The sequence below is a fragment of the Tasmannia lanceolata genome, unplaced genomic scaffold (assembly GCF_043159265.1).
Source record: "Tasmannia lanceolata isolate RefF3 unplaced genomic scaffold, GAP_Taslan_0.1 ptg000037l, whole genome shotgun sequence".
Classification (NCBI taxonomy): Eukaryota; Viridiplantae; Streptophyta; class Magnoliopsida; order Canellales; family Winteraceae; genus Tasmannia; species Tasmannia lanceolata.
Genome location: NW_027518714.1, coordinates 15,531,568 through 15,551,050, shown reverse-complemented (window position 1 = coordinate 15,551,050; position 19,483 = coordinate 15,531,568). Strand labels below are relative to the sequence as shown.

The window sequence follows — 19,483 nt, the reverse complement described above, 5'->3', positions numbered from 1 at the left end:
TATCAAATACAACAGGGAACAACACCACATGCTTTTTCCTCCTCTTAAAACAGAACTTTTTGCTAATAAACACCCTTTTCTCCTCTTACTCTACGAGTATTTAATTAGAAGGTTTACTTGTCGGTATAGATGAAGCTTTTGTTTTCATTTTCCATGATGAATACAGATGTTTATAAAGCATGTATGGATGAGGGATATAGATATGGGCTTCTTCTTCTTCTTTTGTTAGTTTATGGTTGTGGGGTGTTTTCATGATCAACTGCTCTCAGTCAGTGTACATCCGTGCTCAGAGCATGTATTTCTTGTTGAACCAATGACGTGAACTGCTCCTCTTAATTCAAACAACCACATGTAGTTGCATGGGTAGGTGGTTATGGAACACTTTCAATATTTCATACAGTTGCATCAACAACATGCAATTTCACGAGTGTTTGTGCTCAGTTTTCACAACATTTTCAATGTGTTTCAAGTGATTTGCTTGGCAATTTCGTGGAAAGTCATTTTGCGGCTTGCTTTTGCACGAGAGAACAGCCACACAAGCTCACTTTTTAAGCAGATTTTGTCTTTTCTGATTCAATTCAACTGAGGTAGCTGTTCTCCTGTAAAAGTGTGAAGCGAAATGGCTTCCGGCAAATCCCCACTATCTCAAAATTTTATACACAGTTGGTCGTTTATAAATGAGCATGCAGTACTTAAAGCTTTCTGAAAATGGGACATAACTCATGAGATTTTAATTTTCTAATAATCCATATTGGGTCCCACATTGGGATTATGTGTCACAAAGATCTTGTGACTGTGGACATGGTGCAATAGATGCTTACTATCTTGCTCTGGTTCTCCCATAGCAGACATATGTGGAAGAGCATCCATGTGCAACTTCAAGGGTTTCGTGCCTTATTGTTTTTTACTCTTGCATTCATGCAAGACCCTAAATGGAAGGGATACTCTTTTTATGATTTTATCTATATGACTAGAATACCCTTAAGGTGCAATTCTGCCTGATTCTGGAATTGAGTTAAAAAAAAAGAAGAAGAATGGATTCAGGGAGGCAGAATTGACACGGGGTGGAAATAGATTCCGGAATCTGTTACCCACCCTAAGAGGTGATATTCTGATTCCACCCTGTTAAAAATGGAATTTTTATTATCGGAATAGAAATTGGAATACGATGCCAATTCCAATTCCTTATTCCGGCAATCCAAACACAACCTTACCCCCTTGGCATTAGATTTTTTCTTCATGAAATGCCCATTGCATTGCATTACATCAAAGCATTTAACATGATTAAAAAAAAAAAAAAAACTTGAATACAATGCATGTAGGGAAATGATATATCCCCTCCCTTTTCTTTCCGGGGGCAACCCCAACAGAAATAGGTTGTGCCCTGAAAAATCATCTCCATACAGGATGATCCTAGCCCTTGGGATTAGTGCACATTAGCGCTTTCCTATTAATATTGTTAGTATTCAGACTAAAAATCAATAAGAATAGTAGTAAAATAGAATTATGTGAAATTGCTAAACAACTTAAAAGCCTAGTATATAATGATATATAGGGAGATGATTTTTTTCGCCCACTGTAGGATAATGCACCCCCCTTTTAACGTAAATAGTGGGCAGGCTTTAACGTATTTTGATGAGGGCACTCCTCACTTTATTGAAAGTACGGTATGGCCCGCACCATAAAATGATCCAAGCCGTCCATTAGATGGGCCACAGGCTAAATAGGTTGTGCCCCAAGAATGATTTCCATAGGTTGATTCTAACCCTCCGATCTATAGAGGGTTAGGTGCAACTCTCTTAACATTCACTCTCCTTTTAGGCTCCAATAAATGTTGCTATGGATTAAAGTAGTTTGGCATCTTGTCATTTTAAAATAGAGGAGGGGTGTTTTCGTCTACCAGATGAATTTTTAAAGAAACTGGTTGTCAGTGAGTCAGACATTAAAATACAGTGATAAAGGAGATGAGGAGAGGTGCTTGAGTGTGTAGGGAGGAGAGTTAAGAGGGGGAGAAAAAATGGGGAGATTTCCTTCATTTTGGACTCTCATTTTTCTCATCATTCTCGTTGGATTTGGTTGTGGAGATGGAGAGGAAATGACTAGGCCTGGTTTTCTCTACACTAGAACCAGAGGAAGGTGTACTCCCCAGTAAGATTCTCTCCTTCTTTTACCTTTCTTTTCTTTCAAACAAATTTTAACCTTCTCATTCTCATCTATTTCTCTCTTATGTTACTTTTTTTTTTTACTTAGTCTTCTTTACTTTCACCATGGATTTTTTTTTTTTTTTTACTCTGATTAGAGGAAACGAATAATGAAAAAACATGAGATTTGGAATTCAAACTGCCTTTTCTTTCGGCGATTATTTGGCGCAGGACTCGCGATTTTAATGAAAAATATTACCAAACGTACGTATATATTGATTTGATTTTCTCGTGAAAATCGCTGTCGAGCTGATATCTCGTGCGAGAATTTTACTATTCGGGAAATTTAACGTGCACAGAGAGTTCCTATAACCTAACATACGCTGCGTTTTGAATTCGGACAGTGCTGTGTCTCTTTACAGCTGTCCATCTAACATTTCACGGGTTCCGATGCCCCTCCCCTGGCGCATGTTAGTGATATTCCTCTCTTTATTTTTATTTTTTTATTGCGCACGTGTCACGGATAGAGGGCATCGTTCTTTTTTCTAAACTTGATTCCCGTTTTGGTAGTGGGCACTTCCATCTGCGGCCGATGATTCAGACTTCAGAGTACCACCGACCGGAGGATCCTGACCATCCATTTATGGCCTTAAGTGGATGGTTGGAAAAAGAGGAAAAAGCCGTGATTCACTACCATGCTTCTAATCAAATTAATGAGACCCACTTTATGAAAAGGGCCCCACCATAATTGCCTAAAGGCTATATTAGGGGATTTGCTAGCGTCCATCGCAGAAGGCAATTTAGGGATGGTCAGCAGATTTTGTCTTCATTCACGAGGTGGCTGCTGTCAGATGCAACAGACCATCCGCGAAATCCCTTGTGTAATGGACGATAGCAAATCCGGTATGCCAGAAAAAAAATCTTCTGATAGTGGCGTGCATTAGTGAAAGAGTGAGACTGACTTGAGTATCATGAACTGGGCAGGTTCTGGGGCAGCCGAAGGGAAGCATGGCCGAGGATGGTCCCACAAAGGTCATCTGTGGCGAAGATTTTCGGTTCTCAGGCTTTGGAACGCTACAAATCGGAGCTTACGTTGGTGGAGGCAACTGAGAGGAACAACGAGGGCAACGATCCCTTCTCTGACCTGTTAAAGCAATCTACGGCGGCGTTGCTGAACTCATACGCTCGGAAGGGATTCCCTTACACGGCTTGGGAAGTGAAGACTCTGCTCATACAAGCTCTTGTCTCGGAGGAAGCCGCAGCTCTGCAAGCTAGCCACTTCTCCTTGGCTAACCATGTGTGCTCTTAGCCAGCCCACAAGGGGAGTTATTTTGTCCCATCCGTAGGGTCCATAGCATTGTGGGTCCCGCTAAATGGTGGGTTTTGAATGTGGAAAGGACACTGAACTTTATGTAGGAATTACAAAAGTAGAGTATGTGTATTGTATTTCTGCTCACTTGACTACTTCTCAAAGGATAATTTGCCTGCCCGGATTTCTTCTTTTCATTATTTAGAGCGAATTTATATGATTATGGTTAATTTAAGGGGATTTCCTAGGCACCATCAGAAGGCATTTTGGGTTGAGCTGTTGCATGTGAGAGCAGCCACACAAGCTCAGATTTTGTCTTATTCATTTTATTCATCTGAGGTGGCTGCTCTCAAATGCAACAACCCAGCTGTTGAAATGCCTTCTGTGATGGTCACTAGCAAATCCCTTATTTAATAGGGGACACTTATAGATCAATCCCCTCAGGCTCTGTTCACTTGTTTTATCGCTGCAGGGAAAGAAAAGAAAAGAAAAGAAAGGAAAGGAAAGGAATAAGAAAAGAAAGGAAAGGAATCTGACGTGGCAAAATGGAAAAGAAAGAAAAAGAAACTATCACGGGAAACTTATTCTCTCGCTGTTCACTTGCCCAGATTAAATGGAAAAGAAAGGAAAAGGTAGCCCGTATTTTCCTGCGACAGTGAGAAAATAGTTTTCTTATCAAATTGGTGGGAAAATAGTTGAGAGAAAGGAAAGGAAAGCAGAATTTCCATGTAATATTTGGGTTTTCCACGTCAGTATATCTAGTGTCCCGGGAAACGAAGAAAACAACTCTATTTGTGCTTTCTCGGAAAAAAAATGAGTGATTTTCCTTTCCTTTCTAGCGTCGGGAAGACAAGTGAACAGAGTCTTAAAGAATAAAGGAAAAATTGCCAATGGGGGACATCAAAATACGAGAATTGCCACCGGGGGACCCACTTTTGAAAAATTGTTAAAGAGGATTGATACCCCCTTTTGAGAGTTTGATAACCCCATTTAGAGGGTTGATAACCCTCTTTTTGAGACTTGATAACCCCCATTTGGTCCCTCTTTAACAAATTTTCAAAAGTGTGCCTCTGTTGGCAATTCTCATATTTTGATGTCCACATCGGCAATTTTTCCAAGAATAAATCAACCCCTATAATGTGAACCGAAGTGAAAGCATATATATATATATATATATATATATATATATATATATATATATATATATATATCTCTCTCTCTCTCTCTCTCTCTCTCTCTCTCTCTCTCTCATGTCCCTTGGTCGGCCCAAGAGCACTCTCTCTCACTCTCTCTCATTCATATTAACTTACCAACTTCTCCAAAAAGCTTAAGCTGTTGGAGAAAGGCGTTATTTATCTTTTATATTTTAACACTGCCCCACAAATGTGGCCTACTTGGCAAACAAACTTACCAACTTCTCCAAAAGCTTAAGCTGTTGGAGAAAGGCGTTATTTATCTTTTATACTTTAACAATTCATACCCTTGCTTGGCCTACCGGCATTCTCTCCACACCCTACTCTGTCCCCTTGATACCTTTGTTGGGCCCGGAAGCGCTCTCTCTCTCTCTCTCTCTCTCTCCACACCCTTGGTAAAAGAGTGCTATTTAGGCCCACCTAGGGCAAGAGAGAGAGAGACTGATTAAAAGACGGTATCTGTCAACTTTAACGCTCTTCACTGTTATGCATGTTAAAGGGGTCCATTCATCACTGCCCTTTTACTTGGTATCAAAATTGTGGGCCCACTATTTTACACCTCATGCTATAGTGGGTGGCACCCACCATTTTACATGTATACTTTTAATGGCATTGGCCCTACCAATTTTACATCTATACTTTTAGTGCCGTCTGGCCTCCCATATCTACCAAACCATGCATTCAGCATTCCCATCTCTACCCAAAGCATGCATAGGTGGGGCCCACTATTTACCCTAATGTTATTGTGAGTTGAGTCCGTCTGTAACCAAACCTATGCATTAGCATAGGACCTACCATTTCACACCTAAAGTTTTTTAGCGGGTTGGTGAAATAAGTATTTATGAACATCACAAGAGTTAGGAAATCATTTATTTTGGCTTATTGTATAGTCATACCAAAACGGTCCACGGTAGTTTTGTTGTAAAGAAATGGAAAGGAATCCAAGCTCAATAGTTATTTTCCTTCCCCAGACCCAAAATCCTCACCACAACTAAAAAGGCTCAACCAAACATCAATATTAGATGTCTCTTGGCCTAAAAGCACTACTTTCCAGTGGAATCCGTTAGAAAGTGCAGCAACCGAACATGGCCAAAAGTAAAAGAGAACATAATATAAGAGCAAGCAAGTAAGCGTCTCTTCTCACTTGTGTTTTATTATAGATATGGACATATGAGGGCCTAAGTACACTCAATAAAGGCTTTATTTAGTCTTTATAACATCTCACACTAGTCTAGTAGCCTGGCAGACAGAAACTAAAAGAGACTACATTTCTGTTTTCATCATGCAGAAACCCTACCCCTTCCTTGGGACGAAGAGCGGCTTGGAGAAAGGATCTGCATCTCCTGGTCTCTGTTGTACTTCAATCTCCTTGCATCCTCTCTTGAGATCCTATATGAGTTCATTATTACTTCTTCCGGCATTCCTCGGAGAGACGACGTCTTTCCGACGATCGGATTGGTCATGGCATTGTCATTGGTTTTGAAAGCGATCCACTCCAAGCCATCATTCCCAGCTTGTTTCACGACCGCAAACATTTGTGGGATGATCAACAGCTGACCTTGACGGAGTTCACCATCATAGACTGCGTTCCCCTGGTTTCCGACCACCTGAACTCGGCCATTTCCTCTTGTCACATACACCACACTGTGCGCGTTCATGTTCCAGTGAGGTGCAACAAGAGCATTCTGCAAAATTTGAGGGTATTTGGGTCATTGTTGGTAGGACATCATTGTCATTTTTAAGAAAAATAATACAACTAAGATTCTAATTATAAGGCTAATGATGTTGGCCTACGATGTTTTGATTATTGCACTAACTCATCTTGGGTTTCATTATTTAAACAACTGTTGCATTTCCCAAAAAGCTCTCAAAAGCAATTTAAGAAAGAAAAGACAAGCTTAGTTTGTGCAATTATTCAAACATGGCAGTGCAAATATCAGCGGCCTATAATAATCACCACTATTAAGAACAATCAGAAACTTTTAACTAGCTGGGAAGGAGGGCGTGGAAATATCGTTTCCCAACCAATAGTATTAACAAAAACATAATGCTCTTCATGTGTATATATTAATTACTTACCCTGTAGAGAACTCCTCTGTCAGCACTCATTTGAAGATTTCGGAGAATGGGGAGCTTGTGGCTGTTGAGGGTGGCGAGACGCCCACCTTGAGAAGAGTACACGTCAGCACGGGTGGGGTCTGCAATGTTCTCTCTAAGCCTTCTATTGCAAAAGGTCTCTTCTAACCCGTTTTGACTCCTCCTCCTTTCTTCTTCCTCTTCACTTCTAGGTGGTCTTGCAACCCTAAGCCCATTTTCCACACGGACTATATTGCCCCTCTTGTCATCACGGTTCTGGAGTTTCCTTGCCGTGTCTATGGGCACGTCGAAGGCCTCCGATATGGTCCGGACGTCGAGGCCGTTGAAGATATTGTCACTGCGTGAGCTCTCTTGGCGGCGGAAAGGTTCGCGTTTGTACTGTTCGGACTGCTCACTTTGATATCGCTCGTTCCCGGCTAGATGGAATCTCTTCATAAATTAAGATTAATCAAAACAATGAAGAAACATTAATAATGTCTCTCTGGCTAAGATGACTGTTGGGAACTATGATGACCATGATAGGTAATAGTCTAAAGAGGTGAACGGATTTGAAAATGAGAGGAAGAAATATGATATTTGAGAGGAATGCTAAACTGTAGAGTGTCCTTGCAAAAACCAGATGAAAGGGCGCCTAAAGTGGTGACCAAAGTGCGTGTATAACATTCCTAGGTGACATTCCACCAATGGGGGTGCCCTTTCATCTGGTTTTTGAAAGTGGATTCCTGAGTTTAGCATTCCTATAAAATTAAAGGACAAGAGCACCACTTAAGGTACTCTTGTTAAGAGGACTAACCCTAAGATTTTTATCTAGCTGGTTAGCTTGACTACTGGTGTCATGGATGACAACAACGATGACGGGTTCCTCGCCGTCGTTATAGCACCAGTGAGAGACTCCGGCGGGAAAGGCGAGGATGTCTCCCTCTCGGAAATGCTGGATCCTTTGGTGTTGGTCGTTGTATCTCTGGCCCCGTTCTTGTTCTGATTGTCTAGATTGTTCAAACTGTTGGTAAGTTTCAGGGCATCCAGGTATGACTGGCCCAGTAATTCCCCTACCTGCATGAATATATAGATATATAGGTTTCTAGTATTTTTATGAAGGCTTATAATAATAGAGAGCTAAGAGAGGAGACGTACCTTGAACGATATAGGAGAGCTGTGGTGCATTGGAGAAAATAGGCAAGCGAAGTCCTTTGGGTTCGATTGTATAACGAGTTGCTGCCACACCCGCGCATTGGAGTTGCTCGTTATCTTCGTCCCAATGCTCTGTAACGCCGGCCTCAGCCTCGTCTCGCCTGTTGGGTTCGAGAGCACTGAGACTCTGGATCCTGCACTCGCTTTGCTCTCGGAGTCGTCTTGGCTGCCCTTCCCTCTCTCTTCTTTGCTCCATCTGGCCTAGAGAGCCATGGAAGAGGAGGAAGCAGATAACAAGAAGAGGAAAGAAAGAAGTAACCATTGATAGAAGAGAATTATAGGGATGGTGGTGTGAGGAGTGTGTTGAGATGGGGTGGTATTTAAAGGCTAAAAACTAGGGTGAGGCATGGACACATACGAGGTGGTGGGTGAGAGATGGAGTGCCAATCTTCGCTTTGCATTGCCCCTCGTCCTAACCGTGAGTATTCTGGTTGCCGCATAACAAATTCCAAAGAAGAATACAAAACAAGGTGCCACTCCCATTTGTCCCGAGGCTGAGCATGTGTCATGCTTGAGCTTGGTTCAATGCTTCAGATCCTATGAATGACCTGGGCTTGGGCCTTGGCTTGTTGAGGCCTAGTCCAGTTGGCCCAAGTGTACGTAGGCTTGGGCTCAACATGGACCTAATAATTAAGTTTGGGCTTGCATTTGGGCCTATGGCCAAGTGTAGGCTTGGGTTTGGTGCCTTGGCTTCAGTGAATTTCTTTATTAGACAACATAGTGCCGCCCCTGTTCTCTAATTCTTTTAGCAATTGATGAACGTAGTGGGCCCCTAGGCTTGATGGAACAATGATTACATTTATGCACAATTAAGTGTGGTAAGTAAAGCCTGACTTCTGCTATGTGTGTTCTCAATATAATCAAAAGATAATATGTCCATAAATGCTAGGTGTTTTCTGTTGAAGTACATAGACAAATCTAAAGACAAATGTCAACGCGAAGATCTTTGAACTGTTTTTGGCAGGTAAATTGGAGTTTGGCAGGGACCCCTACCAGTTTATTAAATGAAAGAAATATGATACATTTAAGAATGGAAAACATCACCCCTATCCTTGAGACACCAGACAGGGAAAATAAATGGACTCGGATAATCCTACTTGCGTTGTGCTTAATAATGTAAACACCTAAATGGATTACTTATGGGCCATTTTCGGCAAGTAGCTACCAGCTAGCGATGGGGATTATGCCTCCAGATGATGGGTCACGCAAGGAGTACAACGAAGATAAGGAAAGTGGTTATTGAAATCTTAGAGGTGACGCTCTTACATTTCAAAATGAGTTACTCGGTCCCATAATGAGTTAGTCGGACCCAACAATGCTTAGTCAGTCCCAAAATTGGTTAGTAGGACCCAACTCTGTTTAATTGGCCCCAAAATGAGTTAGTCGAATCCAAAAATGTTTAGTCGGTACCAAAATATGTTAGTCAGCCCCAAAATGAGTTAGTTGGCCCCAAAATTTGCTTAGTAAGCCCCAAATAAGTTACACAGACCAAAAAATGCTTAGTCAGTCCCAAAATAAAATATGTTAGTTTGCCCCAAATTTGCTCAGTCGGACCCAAAATGAGTTAGTCGGTCCAAAAATTAGCGTAGTCACCCACAAAATGATTTAGTTGGATCCAAAAATGCTTAGTCGGCCCCAAAATGAGTGTTAGTCTTTCCCAAAATTGGTCAGCCCCAAAATGAGTTAGTCGGTCACAAGATTTGCTTAGTCGGACCGAAAATGAGTTAATCGGTCTCAAATTTCGCTTAGTCGGACCCAACAATGAGTTAGTCGGTCCCAAAATTTGCTTAGTTGGACCCAACAATGAGTTAGTCGGTCCCACAATTTGTCAAGCCGGCCCCAAAATGAGTTAGTCGAACCAAAAAATGCTTAGTCAGTCTCAAAATATATGCTTAGTAAGACCTAAAAATGCTTACTCGACCCCAAATTTGCCTAATCGTCCCTAAAATGAGTTAGTTGGTCCTTGAATTTGCTTAGTTGGCCCCAAAATTAGTTAGTCGGTGTGGACCCCGATCCGAGAGAGACAGGGGGACGGGCCCCACACGAGTAGTCTCAGGATCATCCACGTGAATGGAGAGCTCTACCAATGAACTCTCGAAAGAAGAAATGCCTCTCACAGCATGAGTGGCGATACAAAGGTGAGATACCTCTCGATTCGGGGACTAGCCCAGATTCGAGGCGTACCTTAAACAAAGAAGAGTCGCCTCCAAGGAAGTGGGCCAATGATCCCATACTATACTCTGTTGCAACGGATAACCAGAGATTATAAAAGAAAGGTTCGTGCCTGGTTACGAATTTGGAAGGTCCGAAGAGCACCTCGTCCGCCCAAGTGCAAGCACCTGGTCTCTAATGCCATTTATTATTGATTTTGAAGAGTTTTGGGCGAAAGTCATATGAAATGGGAACGAATATCTCCGAGAAGACGTCTACCTAATCATGCATGTCTCGGAGACGATTAATGAACACGCTTAAAAAGAAATAAAATAAGTGTCACCTGAGAATAACTAGGTTATGAATGTCATACCTAATTGGTGTCTGAGTTCAGGTGTGCAAACACATGCATGCTACAGCTAAAGGTATAGGATCTGTATTTGAAAGTAAGAAAACACAGCAAAACATACAACACAAATCAACTCTATATATGACTGGACAAGAAGAATCCTAAATCTCTAATGCGACTTGACTCGGGCCAAGATGGCCGTCCATCCCAGCTGCTCTACGTATCCCGGCCTCGGGAAGAATCGGAGTCAACGTAGTTTGATGACCTATTCTAACTATGATGCCTAACCATCTAGAACTGCTATCCTAGACTCGATCCGCTAGACTTGATTGATTTTTAAAGCTTTTTTGTACAATTGCTTAAGTTCATGTGAGTTGTAATTTTTAGGACTCTATATGCCCTAACTAATGCAAGTTGGTTAGCCTTAAGCTAATGCAGGTGGGCCCTACATCCTATGTGTATCTAGGCTGTGCAACCTAATGAAAACCATGGGCTGACTATATGCTTCCTAGTCTAGCCATCGGTTCGACTAAATGTCTAACCGATCGACTCGAGGCCTCCTAACTCTAGGGACACTCACACGACAGAACACACCATATCAATACAAATTAGGACAGACTCCTAACTCTAAAACACCCAAACGGCTAAAACAGACTCCTAACTCTAAGGGAAGATCTTTTTGAAAAAGGTTTTGAAGAATTTTTGTATTTTTGGAAGATTTGAAATGTTTATTTTTAAAGGTTTGGCTGGACTTGGGATGTGGATCCCAAGCTACACTACGTACCCTGTTGAAAGGGATCAAGCCAACGTAGTTCGAAATTTTTTTTTCTAACTACTCCGAATGACTTAAGATTTTTGAGATTTTTGGTTTTTCAGATATTTTTAGTATTTTTGTTGTTTTCAAATGCTTTTGACTCAAGAGGACAAATCCTTATCATCATAAGGGCAGGACAAACTCCTAAATATCCCGCAAAGGTTGGACAACATCCTATGCTTTGCGCGGGGGGGGGGGGGGGGAGAACAGAATCACAACTCTGCGAGGGTTGGACAGCATCCTATACCTTGCAGGAACGGATAAAAATCATATTATTTGATAAGAGGTTGAAAAGAATCCTAACCCCTATGATGATAGGACTGACTCCTGAAACTGAAAGACTGACTCTCAAAACAAATGACTTTAAGAGAGGTGCTAATGAGACATGGCATGTCTCCTAGGGATCGACTCACTGATGAGACAAAGTTTGTCTCTAAAGGATAGAACATTCTCTGTATGAGATATAGCCTGTCTCCCTAAATGGGTATGACTATCTGCTGAGACGTAGCTTGTCTCCCTAAAGAGTTTGATTTTTCTGCAATGATAGAGGGAAACCTAATGTCTAGGGGATACACATATAAAAGACTAGTCAAGTCTTTTGAAAAGAAGAGGGAGTGCTACTTGGACTGAGCAAGTCCCCTAATGATGGGCTTGGGCTAGCGCCTTCATCGCCCTAATAGAGGAAGGACCATCTAAGATCTAAAGGTACCTGAAAGGAGAAGAGATCTCTACCTAAAGAAAAAGGGAAGAAGAGAGAAAAAGGTACTCCCACAACCGGGTAAGTCCCTCCAACGATGGGCTTGGGCTAACGCCTTCATCGCCCCTTGCAAAGAAAGGGCTACTAGAGGGTTCAAAGGGCTGAATAATCAGATGAGCTTCAAATGAAAAACAAGTTACTCATCTCATAAGCGCTTCATTAATAAGACAACCATTCTTATATATCCAACAGTACCAGGCTCAGTCATTATCATATTTGAAAATAAGATTATCCCACTCAGTACTATAATCAACATTATATAATATCAAATATCAATTCTAATGTAAAGTGCCTGAATTCAAAGCAATATTCAGCTCTATGATATGTATTATTGAATTAATTAACTAACATTTAAATTATATAGCTATCCTCAAAACAGATATTACAGACAGACAATCTGAGAAGAACAATCAACTGACTTTTTATCATAAAAAAAACTTAAATGATGAACCTTTGCAAATTTCCAAACCTAGTCTCAGCTACATTGAAGTCAAATAGCATAACCCTTTCTAATAACCTTCACACTACTACACTTTAACATTTGCATTGAATCAACCAATTAATGACAAAGAGATGAGAATTAACCATGAAACAAGTAATTAGAGAAGTAGAGAAAGTTACAAACAAACAAAAGAATTGCAAGTACTAACGAATTATAGATTTCCAGAGAAATTTTTGAACTTAAAATTCACTCAGATCTACAATCTATCATAGTAATATCCTAATGAACAATCTTAGAATAAAATCATCAACAAAATCAATAAACATGATTTCAACTGAAATCATTTCAAAAATTTAAAATACCCGTGTTGATCTTTTCCTTTCTTCTTCTTGATTTCTGTTGAAATGAATGAATAGAGCAAGGTCCAAATTGACAAATCTCAGCAAGAACAAGCTAGATCCAAGCTCAAGAATCTCAGATCCAGAGTTTCATAGTATGAATTAAATGAAAGCATTAACAATTTCTAAATGTTATCCAACGAACAGAAATCCCCTTCAATGGATTTGCCTCTCTTTTCCTTCAACGAAAATCTCTCAGATCTTTCTTACAGATCTAATTTTCATAATTTTTTTTTAGTTCTGAAATCAATGAGCTTAGATCGAAGGTTTTGAGGATGAAACTAGGGTTTGAATAAAGGTAGAAATGAACAGATCTAATGATCGGAGCTCATAGTTTTGCAGAATTAGGCTAGAGAAAAAAAAAACGAATAGTAAATCTATAAAGATGAGAAACAGATTTGAGCTGAAATATTCTAAATCTAAACCTTTCCATGAGCTGATGATGAGAGGGCTAAGATCTAGAGGGGAATAGTAAAAATGAAAAAGATATATCTATAGATCTAAAGGTTTTCCACCAGATTCGTTAATTTTTGGCAAAAAAGAGTGAAAATCTGGGATTTGAGGGGAGAAAATAAAAGTTAGGGTTTCTAACCTAGAAAATGGAAATTTTCAAATTTAGAAGTGAGAATACGAAACAAAGCAATTGTATACAAGGAAAAAGAAACTAGCCGGAGCTCCGGTGGATATGCCGGAGAAGAAAGACGTTTGCCAGAGATGACGAGCTTGGTGTTTCGGCTAAAATTTCTCTCTCTCTCTCTCTCTCTCTCTCTCTATAGCTCTGCGTAGATTTGATCTCTAAGAAGAAGAAAAGAGCTGGAGCTTTGACGGAGGTCGGCCGGAGCTAGAGTGTTGCCGGAGAAGGTGCCGGAGATGAGAATCGGTGGACTAGGGTTTTGTATTTTGGGGATTTCTCCTCTGCGATTTTTTGATTTTTTTTTTTTAGAAAAAATGAAAAGTCCTCTGTTTGTAACGAAAAACGGGTTTTATATAAGAAAATGCCACCCCCTCTATTACCTTGGACAGCCCCATCTAGGATAATCCACCCCCCCTTTTGTGGTTTACACTACGGACACTCTCCCATCTCGTTCGCTAGGCAAACGCGCTCGGAATTCGACGAAATTTTGCAGGAAGCTTGGTAGGATCCTACTCTAGCTTAGGGTGAATTTTGGGACCCTAATTCATTCATTTGATGGGGTTTTGGCACAAAATTGGAAGGTTTAGGGCACGGTCAAAATGGGGTGTCTACAGTCCGAAAATTTTCTTAGTCTCCGCCAAAATGAGTTAGTTGGACCCACAAATACTTAGTAGGTCCCAAAATTTGTTAGTTGGCTCCAAATTTGCTTAGTCGCTCAAAATTGAGTTAGTCAGTCCCAAAGTTTCCTTAGTCGGCTCCAAAATGAGGGGCATTTTTGTCTGTAAAATTCATTTTTTTAGTAAAATAGCATTTATAGATTTTTTTCAAGAAGTGACATTTTCCGGTCATTTTTTCAAGTCTTCAGCTTGTAACAGTAAATAACCCCTTACGGAAAAAGTTTCTTAGGTCATTATTTAGAGGGAATTGCTATGATTACAGTTGATTTAAGAGGTTATCAAAATCGTGGGCCCACCATTTTACACCTTATGCTATGTTTGGGTGGCGCCCACCATTTTACAATGGGCCCTACCATTTTACAGTTCCTTTCCAGCCAAAAAATCATATGCAAAATGTCTTGAGGTCCATTAATCCATAAATGCTGTAATGGATTTATGGATTCTCTACCAAACCGAGGTGTCCTAATGGCAGCTTGAATTTGTTCAATTAATTGGCAAAAGCTTTGCACGAACTCTTCTTAAAATAATACTTGGAGGTCTAGAAGCTTTAATAACTTAGAGACATTTACACAAACAGTGTATGTGAAACACTAAACAAATCCCTTTGATTACACAAATTCAAGGTATGCTAACACATTTTCTATAACTGAGTTTGAAATGAAGCATCACCACCCAAGGATCCATGAAGGTTGATTCCATTCACCAATGCCAATGACTTGTGTTAATGATGACCGAGTGGTTTACTTGTAAAACCCACTCCGATCCATAAGAGTCAAATCAGTTTCTGATTTCCTTGATCGAATATATGAAGGTGGTGACGATCTCTTTGACAAGGACCGGATTTGGAATGCAAGCAATTGCATTAAAGAAAATGCTTACATGTAATCAATCTGCCTATGAAATGGCATTAAAATCCCACAAAATCCTCAATGGATGAATACTTTTCTTTACAGGGGTGTAGGCATCTCCGTTTGAGGTCTTTGCAAAGGAATTTCAATTCCACACAACTTTCAGGAACTTCTCTCCATGACAAGCAGCATGAAAATATCGAACAATCATTTATCAACAGGAAACCACATATGTTCATCTACAATAGGTTTAAGTATGAATGGCAAATGAATCACACTCTGAAAATAGGGAATTGAGAGAACCGAAACTCGATATTTACTTTCAAGTGAATCTTACCAAGTTCTTCAAGAGCATATAAATTTCTGCTTGCAACAGGGTAAATGAGAGAATCCTCAGGCAACAAAGCAAGGTTCTGCTCTCCTACTCCAGAAGAGCATCCCAAATAAAATTCCAAATCCCTGTCCTTTTAAATAAAAAGTCCCCCAAATGAAAATAAAACCCCTATTTATACTAACCCTAGCTAACACCGAAGACAAGAATGCCCTCATATAGGCTATTATATGCACCACACTATAACCCCTTCACACAAGAATGAATAAAAGCCACCATCTACTGTCCGAAAAGCAACACTCGGCAAACAAAAAAACCAAATCAGGAATGGAAAAAAAAGCCCATTGAGCCTGTGAAGAATTCTGATGAAAAAGACTTGAATGAAGAGCCAATCTTGGCCCCTTGTCTGGAGATTGTCCTTGTGGGAGAATCTTCTTCATCATTAAAAGGAGCAATCAAAGCAAAAGGGATTACAGAGAATAGCATTCAGACCCACAATAGTTTCAACTTGTTAGAAGAGCATGAAGAAGAAGAGGGCCAACCCAAAAGCTTTAACGAATACTCTAGTTTAGACGAAGAGAGTGAAGACGAAGAGGAAGAGTGTGAAGACGACTCTGGATCAGAGGAACCTGAAGAGACTCCCTCACTTTAAACAAGCATAAAAAGCCCTCGAGTCTCTCCAAAAAAGAATGTATCCTGGGCGGAAGAACTCAATGAAGTCCACCTGATTCAAGCCGAACATGAGGATAACGGTGAAGAGGAGACCCCGGATCCAGGACAATCAAATTGGCAGGAAGTTCCCAGGAGAACCTGGCCAAAGCGCTCACAAAGAGCCCATCTCACCCCCTCAAAATTAGTTGATTATGTAATTCAGAAGTATTGATCATTTTGTTCTCTTAGGCTTAGTGCTTGTCGCTCTTATTTGTAGAGCCTTGGTTCTCCCTTCTCGCTTGTTCCGAGTTAGGGTTGGTTTGTGATCTTATTGTTCTATCTTTTTCTTTATCTAATAAATCGGTAGGGGTCCCCGTTGAACCCCAGCCTACCCATAAAAAAGAAAGAAAGTGAAACCCATGTTGTACCCATGCTCTTTGGCTGGGACATGCTCTACGTTACATTTACACCTCATGTTTTTGAGCAGGTGGGGCCCACTATCATGGCCCAGAATGATATATACCACTACTCTTATTTCTCTTATTAAATGATTTTGTTCATAAATACTTAAATCTACCTCTCATTTAAAGCATTGCGGATGGTTAGGAAATCATTTATTTTGTCTTATTTTATAGTCACACAAGAAAGAAATTAAAAGAGTCTAATGGATCAAATATCAAGGGCCTTACTTTTATCTTACCACCCACACTGGACTTGACGGTCGGGCAATGTATAATTTCTCTTTCGTATCATGTATGTAGAAAGAGACCTCTGGGAAAGGAAAAGAGAATATAATAGAGGAGCAAGGAAACATCTCATCTCACTTATTATAGATAGAAGGTTTAGTACACGCACAAAAGGCTTTATTTACTCTTTCTCACACTAGTCTACTAGCCTCGCAGACAGAAACTAAAAAACACTACATTCCTATTTTCATCATGCAGAAGCCCTACCCCTTCCTTGGGACGAAGAGCGGCTTGGAGAAAGGATCTGCATCTCCTGGTCTCTGTTGTACTTCAATCTCCTTGCATCCTCTCTTGAGATCCTATATGAGTTCATTATCACTTCTTCCGGCATTCCTCGGAGAGCCGACGTCTTTCCGACGATCGGATTGGTCATGGCATTGTCATTGGTTTTGATCGCTATCCACTCCAAGCCATCATTCCCAGCTTGTTTCACGACTGCAAACATTTGTGGGATGATCAACAGCTGACCTTGACGGAGTTCACCATCGTAGACTGTGTTCCCTTGGTTTCCAACCACCTGAACTCGTCCATTTCCTCTGGTCACATACACCACACTATGCGCGTTCATGTTCCAATGAGGTGCAACAAGAGCATTCTGCAAAATTTGAGACTCCTTTAGTCATTGTAAACTTTTAGCTAGCAGGGAAAGGGGGGTTGAAATATCCTTTCCCAACGTAGTATTAACAAAAACATATTCCTCTTCATGTATATTAATTACTTACCCTGTAGAGAACTCCTCTCTCGGCACTCATTTGAAGATTTCGGAGAATGGGGAGCTTGTGGCTGTTGAGGGTGGCGAGACGTCCACCTTGAGAAGAGAACACGTCAGCACGAGTGGGGTCTGCAATGTTCTCCCTAAACCTTCTATTGCAAAATGTCTCTTCTAACCCGTTTTCACGACTCCTCCTTTCCTCTTCCTCTTGGCTTCTTGGTGGTCTTGCAACTCTAAGCCCATTTTCAACACGGACGATATTGCCTCTCTTGTCATCCCTGTTTTGGAGTTTCCTTGCAGTGTCTAGGGGCACGTCGAAGGCCTCCGATATGGTCTGTTCGTCCAACCCGCTTAAGATATTGTCATTACCTGAGCTCTCTCGGCGGGAAGGCTCGCGTTTGTACTGTTGGGATTTCTCGCTTTGATATCGTTCGTTACCGGCTAGTTGGAATCTCTTCATCAATTCATCAGATTAATCAAAAAAATAATCAGTCTCTTTTGCTCATGAAACAAACCAATTACTCAAAAAGATTTAAGTTGTAGAGTTTGGAAGTTTTATATGGTGTAAGATAGTATAATCCATTATTATTATTTTTTTATATTTACTATACAGTGGGCGACAAAGTAAATAGCTTGTTCCCCAAAATTATTTCCATAGGATCATCTCAGCCCTTCGATCTGCTGAGGTTTTCATAATATGCAGTTCCTCTATTGATGGGAGGGGTAGGAATAGGATCATATTATAGAAATGATTTTTTGGATCATCCTATAGTGTGGGTCTGATACCATATGAAGATGAACATGCACATGGGGTTCTACTACTATTAATAATAAAAGGATGTCTTAATTTGGGTTAATTACTCTGAGATTTTGATCGAGCTGGTTGGCATTGCTACTGGTGTCATGGACAACGACGACAACGACGGGTTCCTCGCCGTCGTTGTAGCACCAGTGAGAGACTCCGGCGGGAAAGGCGAGGATGTCTCCCTCTCGGAAATGTTGGATCCTCTGGTGTTGGTCGCTGTATCTCTGGCCCCGTTCTTGTTCTGACTGTCTAGATTGTTCAAACTGTTGGAATGTTTCAGGGCATCCAGGTATGACAGGTCCACTGATTCCCCTACCTACATCAATATAAACATATTTTAATTAAGGGTCACAGTTATTTCTACAATATTCTTAAGGATCATAACAATAGAGAAAAAAGATTTATATTCTTGGCGGTCCGCCCCGGGGCTGTTCAATTTCCGGGTTAAAAAAATAAAAAAAAAATAGTGAAAAAAGATTAATGTTTAAGAGATATATAGTAGACGTGCCTTGAACAATATAGGAGAGTTGTGGGGCATTGGAGAAAAAGGGCAAGAGGAGGCCTTTGGGTTGGATGGTATATCGAGTGGCTGCAACACCCGCGCATTGGAATTGCTCGTTGTTTTCATCCCAATGCTCTGTAAGACCGGCCTCGGCCTCAACTTGCCTGTTGGGTTCGAGAGCGCTCAGACTCTGGATCCTGCACTCGCTTTGCTCTCGGAGTCGTCTTTGCTGCACTTCCCTTCCTCTTCTTTGCTCCATCTGGCCTAGAGAGCCATTGAAGAGGAGGAAGCAGATAGCAAGAAGAGGAAAGAAAGAAGTAGCCATTTGATAAAAGAGATTAGAGATGATGGTGTGAAGAGAGTGTTGAGAAGGCTGGGTATTTAAAGGCTAAAAACTAGGGTGAGGTATTGACACATAAGAGGTGGTGGGTGAGAGATGGAGTGCCATTCTTCTCTGTGCATGGCTCCTCCTCCCAACCGTGAGCACTCTGGTTGCCGCATTACAAGTTCCAAAGAAGAATCCAAAACAAAGGTGCCACTCCCATTTCTCCCGAGGCTGAGCATGTGTCATGCTTGAGCTCGGGTCATGGATTGAGATCCTATGAATAACCTGGGCTTGGGCCTAAGTGTGCTTAGGCTTACTCCTGGGTCAAGTGTAGGCTTGGGCTCTACATGGGCCGTATAAAGTGTGGGCTTGCACTTGGTCTATGGCCGAGAATGGTCCTGGACTTTCAG

The 19,483-nt window shown here is 41.0% G+C and overlaps 3 protein-coding genes across 3 annotated transcripts; 1 reads left to right on the top strand and 2 right to left on the bottom strand.

Annotated features, from left to right (window-relative positions):
* Positions 1 to 1,960: 1,960 nt before the first annotated feature.
* LOC143861874 (pollen Ole e I family allergen protein) lies at positions 1,961 to 3,632 on the top strand. The gene is made up of 2 exons (XM_077372828.1): positions 1,961 to 2,148; positions 3,126 to 3,632. The coding sequence occupies exons 1-2, from the start codon at positions 2,018 to 2,020 to the stop codon at positions 3,448 to 3,450; spliced, it is 456 nt and encodes a 151-aa protein (XP_077228943.1). The 5' UTR covers positions 1,961 to 2,017; the 3' UTR covers positions 3,451 to 3,632.
* A 2,124-nt stretch (positions 3,633 to 5,756) lies between these two features.
* On the bottom strand, positions 5,757 to 8,239 carry LOC143860521 (cocosin 1-like). The gene is made up of 4 exons (XM_077371200.1): positions 7,875 to 8,239; positions 7,534 to 7,793; positions 6,723 to 7,169; positions 5,757 to 6,328 (listed from the first exon to the last, which is right to left on the bottom strand). The coding sequence occupies exons 1-4, from the start codon at positions 8,191 to 8,193 to the stop codon at positions 5,924 to 5,926; spliced, it is 1,431 nt and encodes a 476-aa protein (XP_077227315.1). The 5' UTR covers positions 8,194 to 8,239; the 3' UTR covers positions 5,757 to 5,923.
* Positions 8,240 to 16,780: 8,541 nt separating this feature from the next.
* Positions 16,781 to 19,113, bottom strand: LOC143860090 (cocosin 1-like). The gene is made up of 4 exons (XM_077370602.1): positions 18,751 to 19,113; positions 18,303 to 18,558; positions 17,452 to 17,895; positions 16,781 to 17,324 (listed from the first exon to the last, which is right to left on the bottom strand). Exons 1-4 carry the CDS (start codon positions 19,071 to 19,073, stop codon positions 16,920 to 16,922), a joined length of 1,428 nt encoding a protein of 475 aa, XP_077226717.1. The 5' UTR covers positions 19,074 to 19,113; the 3' UTR covers positions 16,781 to 16,919.
* Between the last annotated feature and the right edge of the window lie 370 nt (positions 19,114 to 19,483).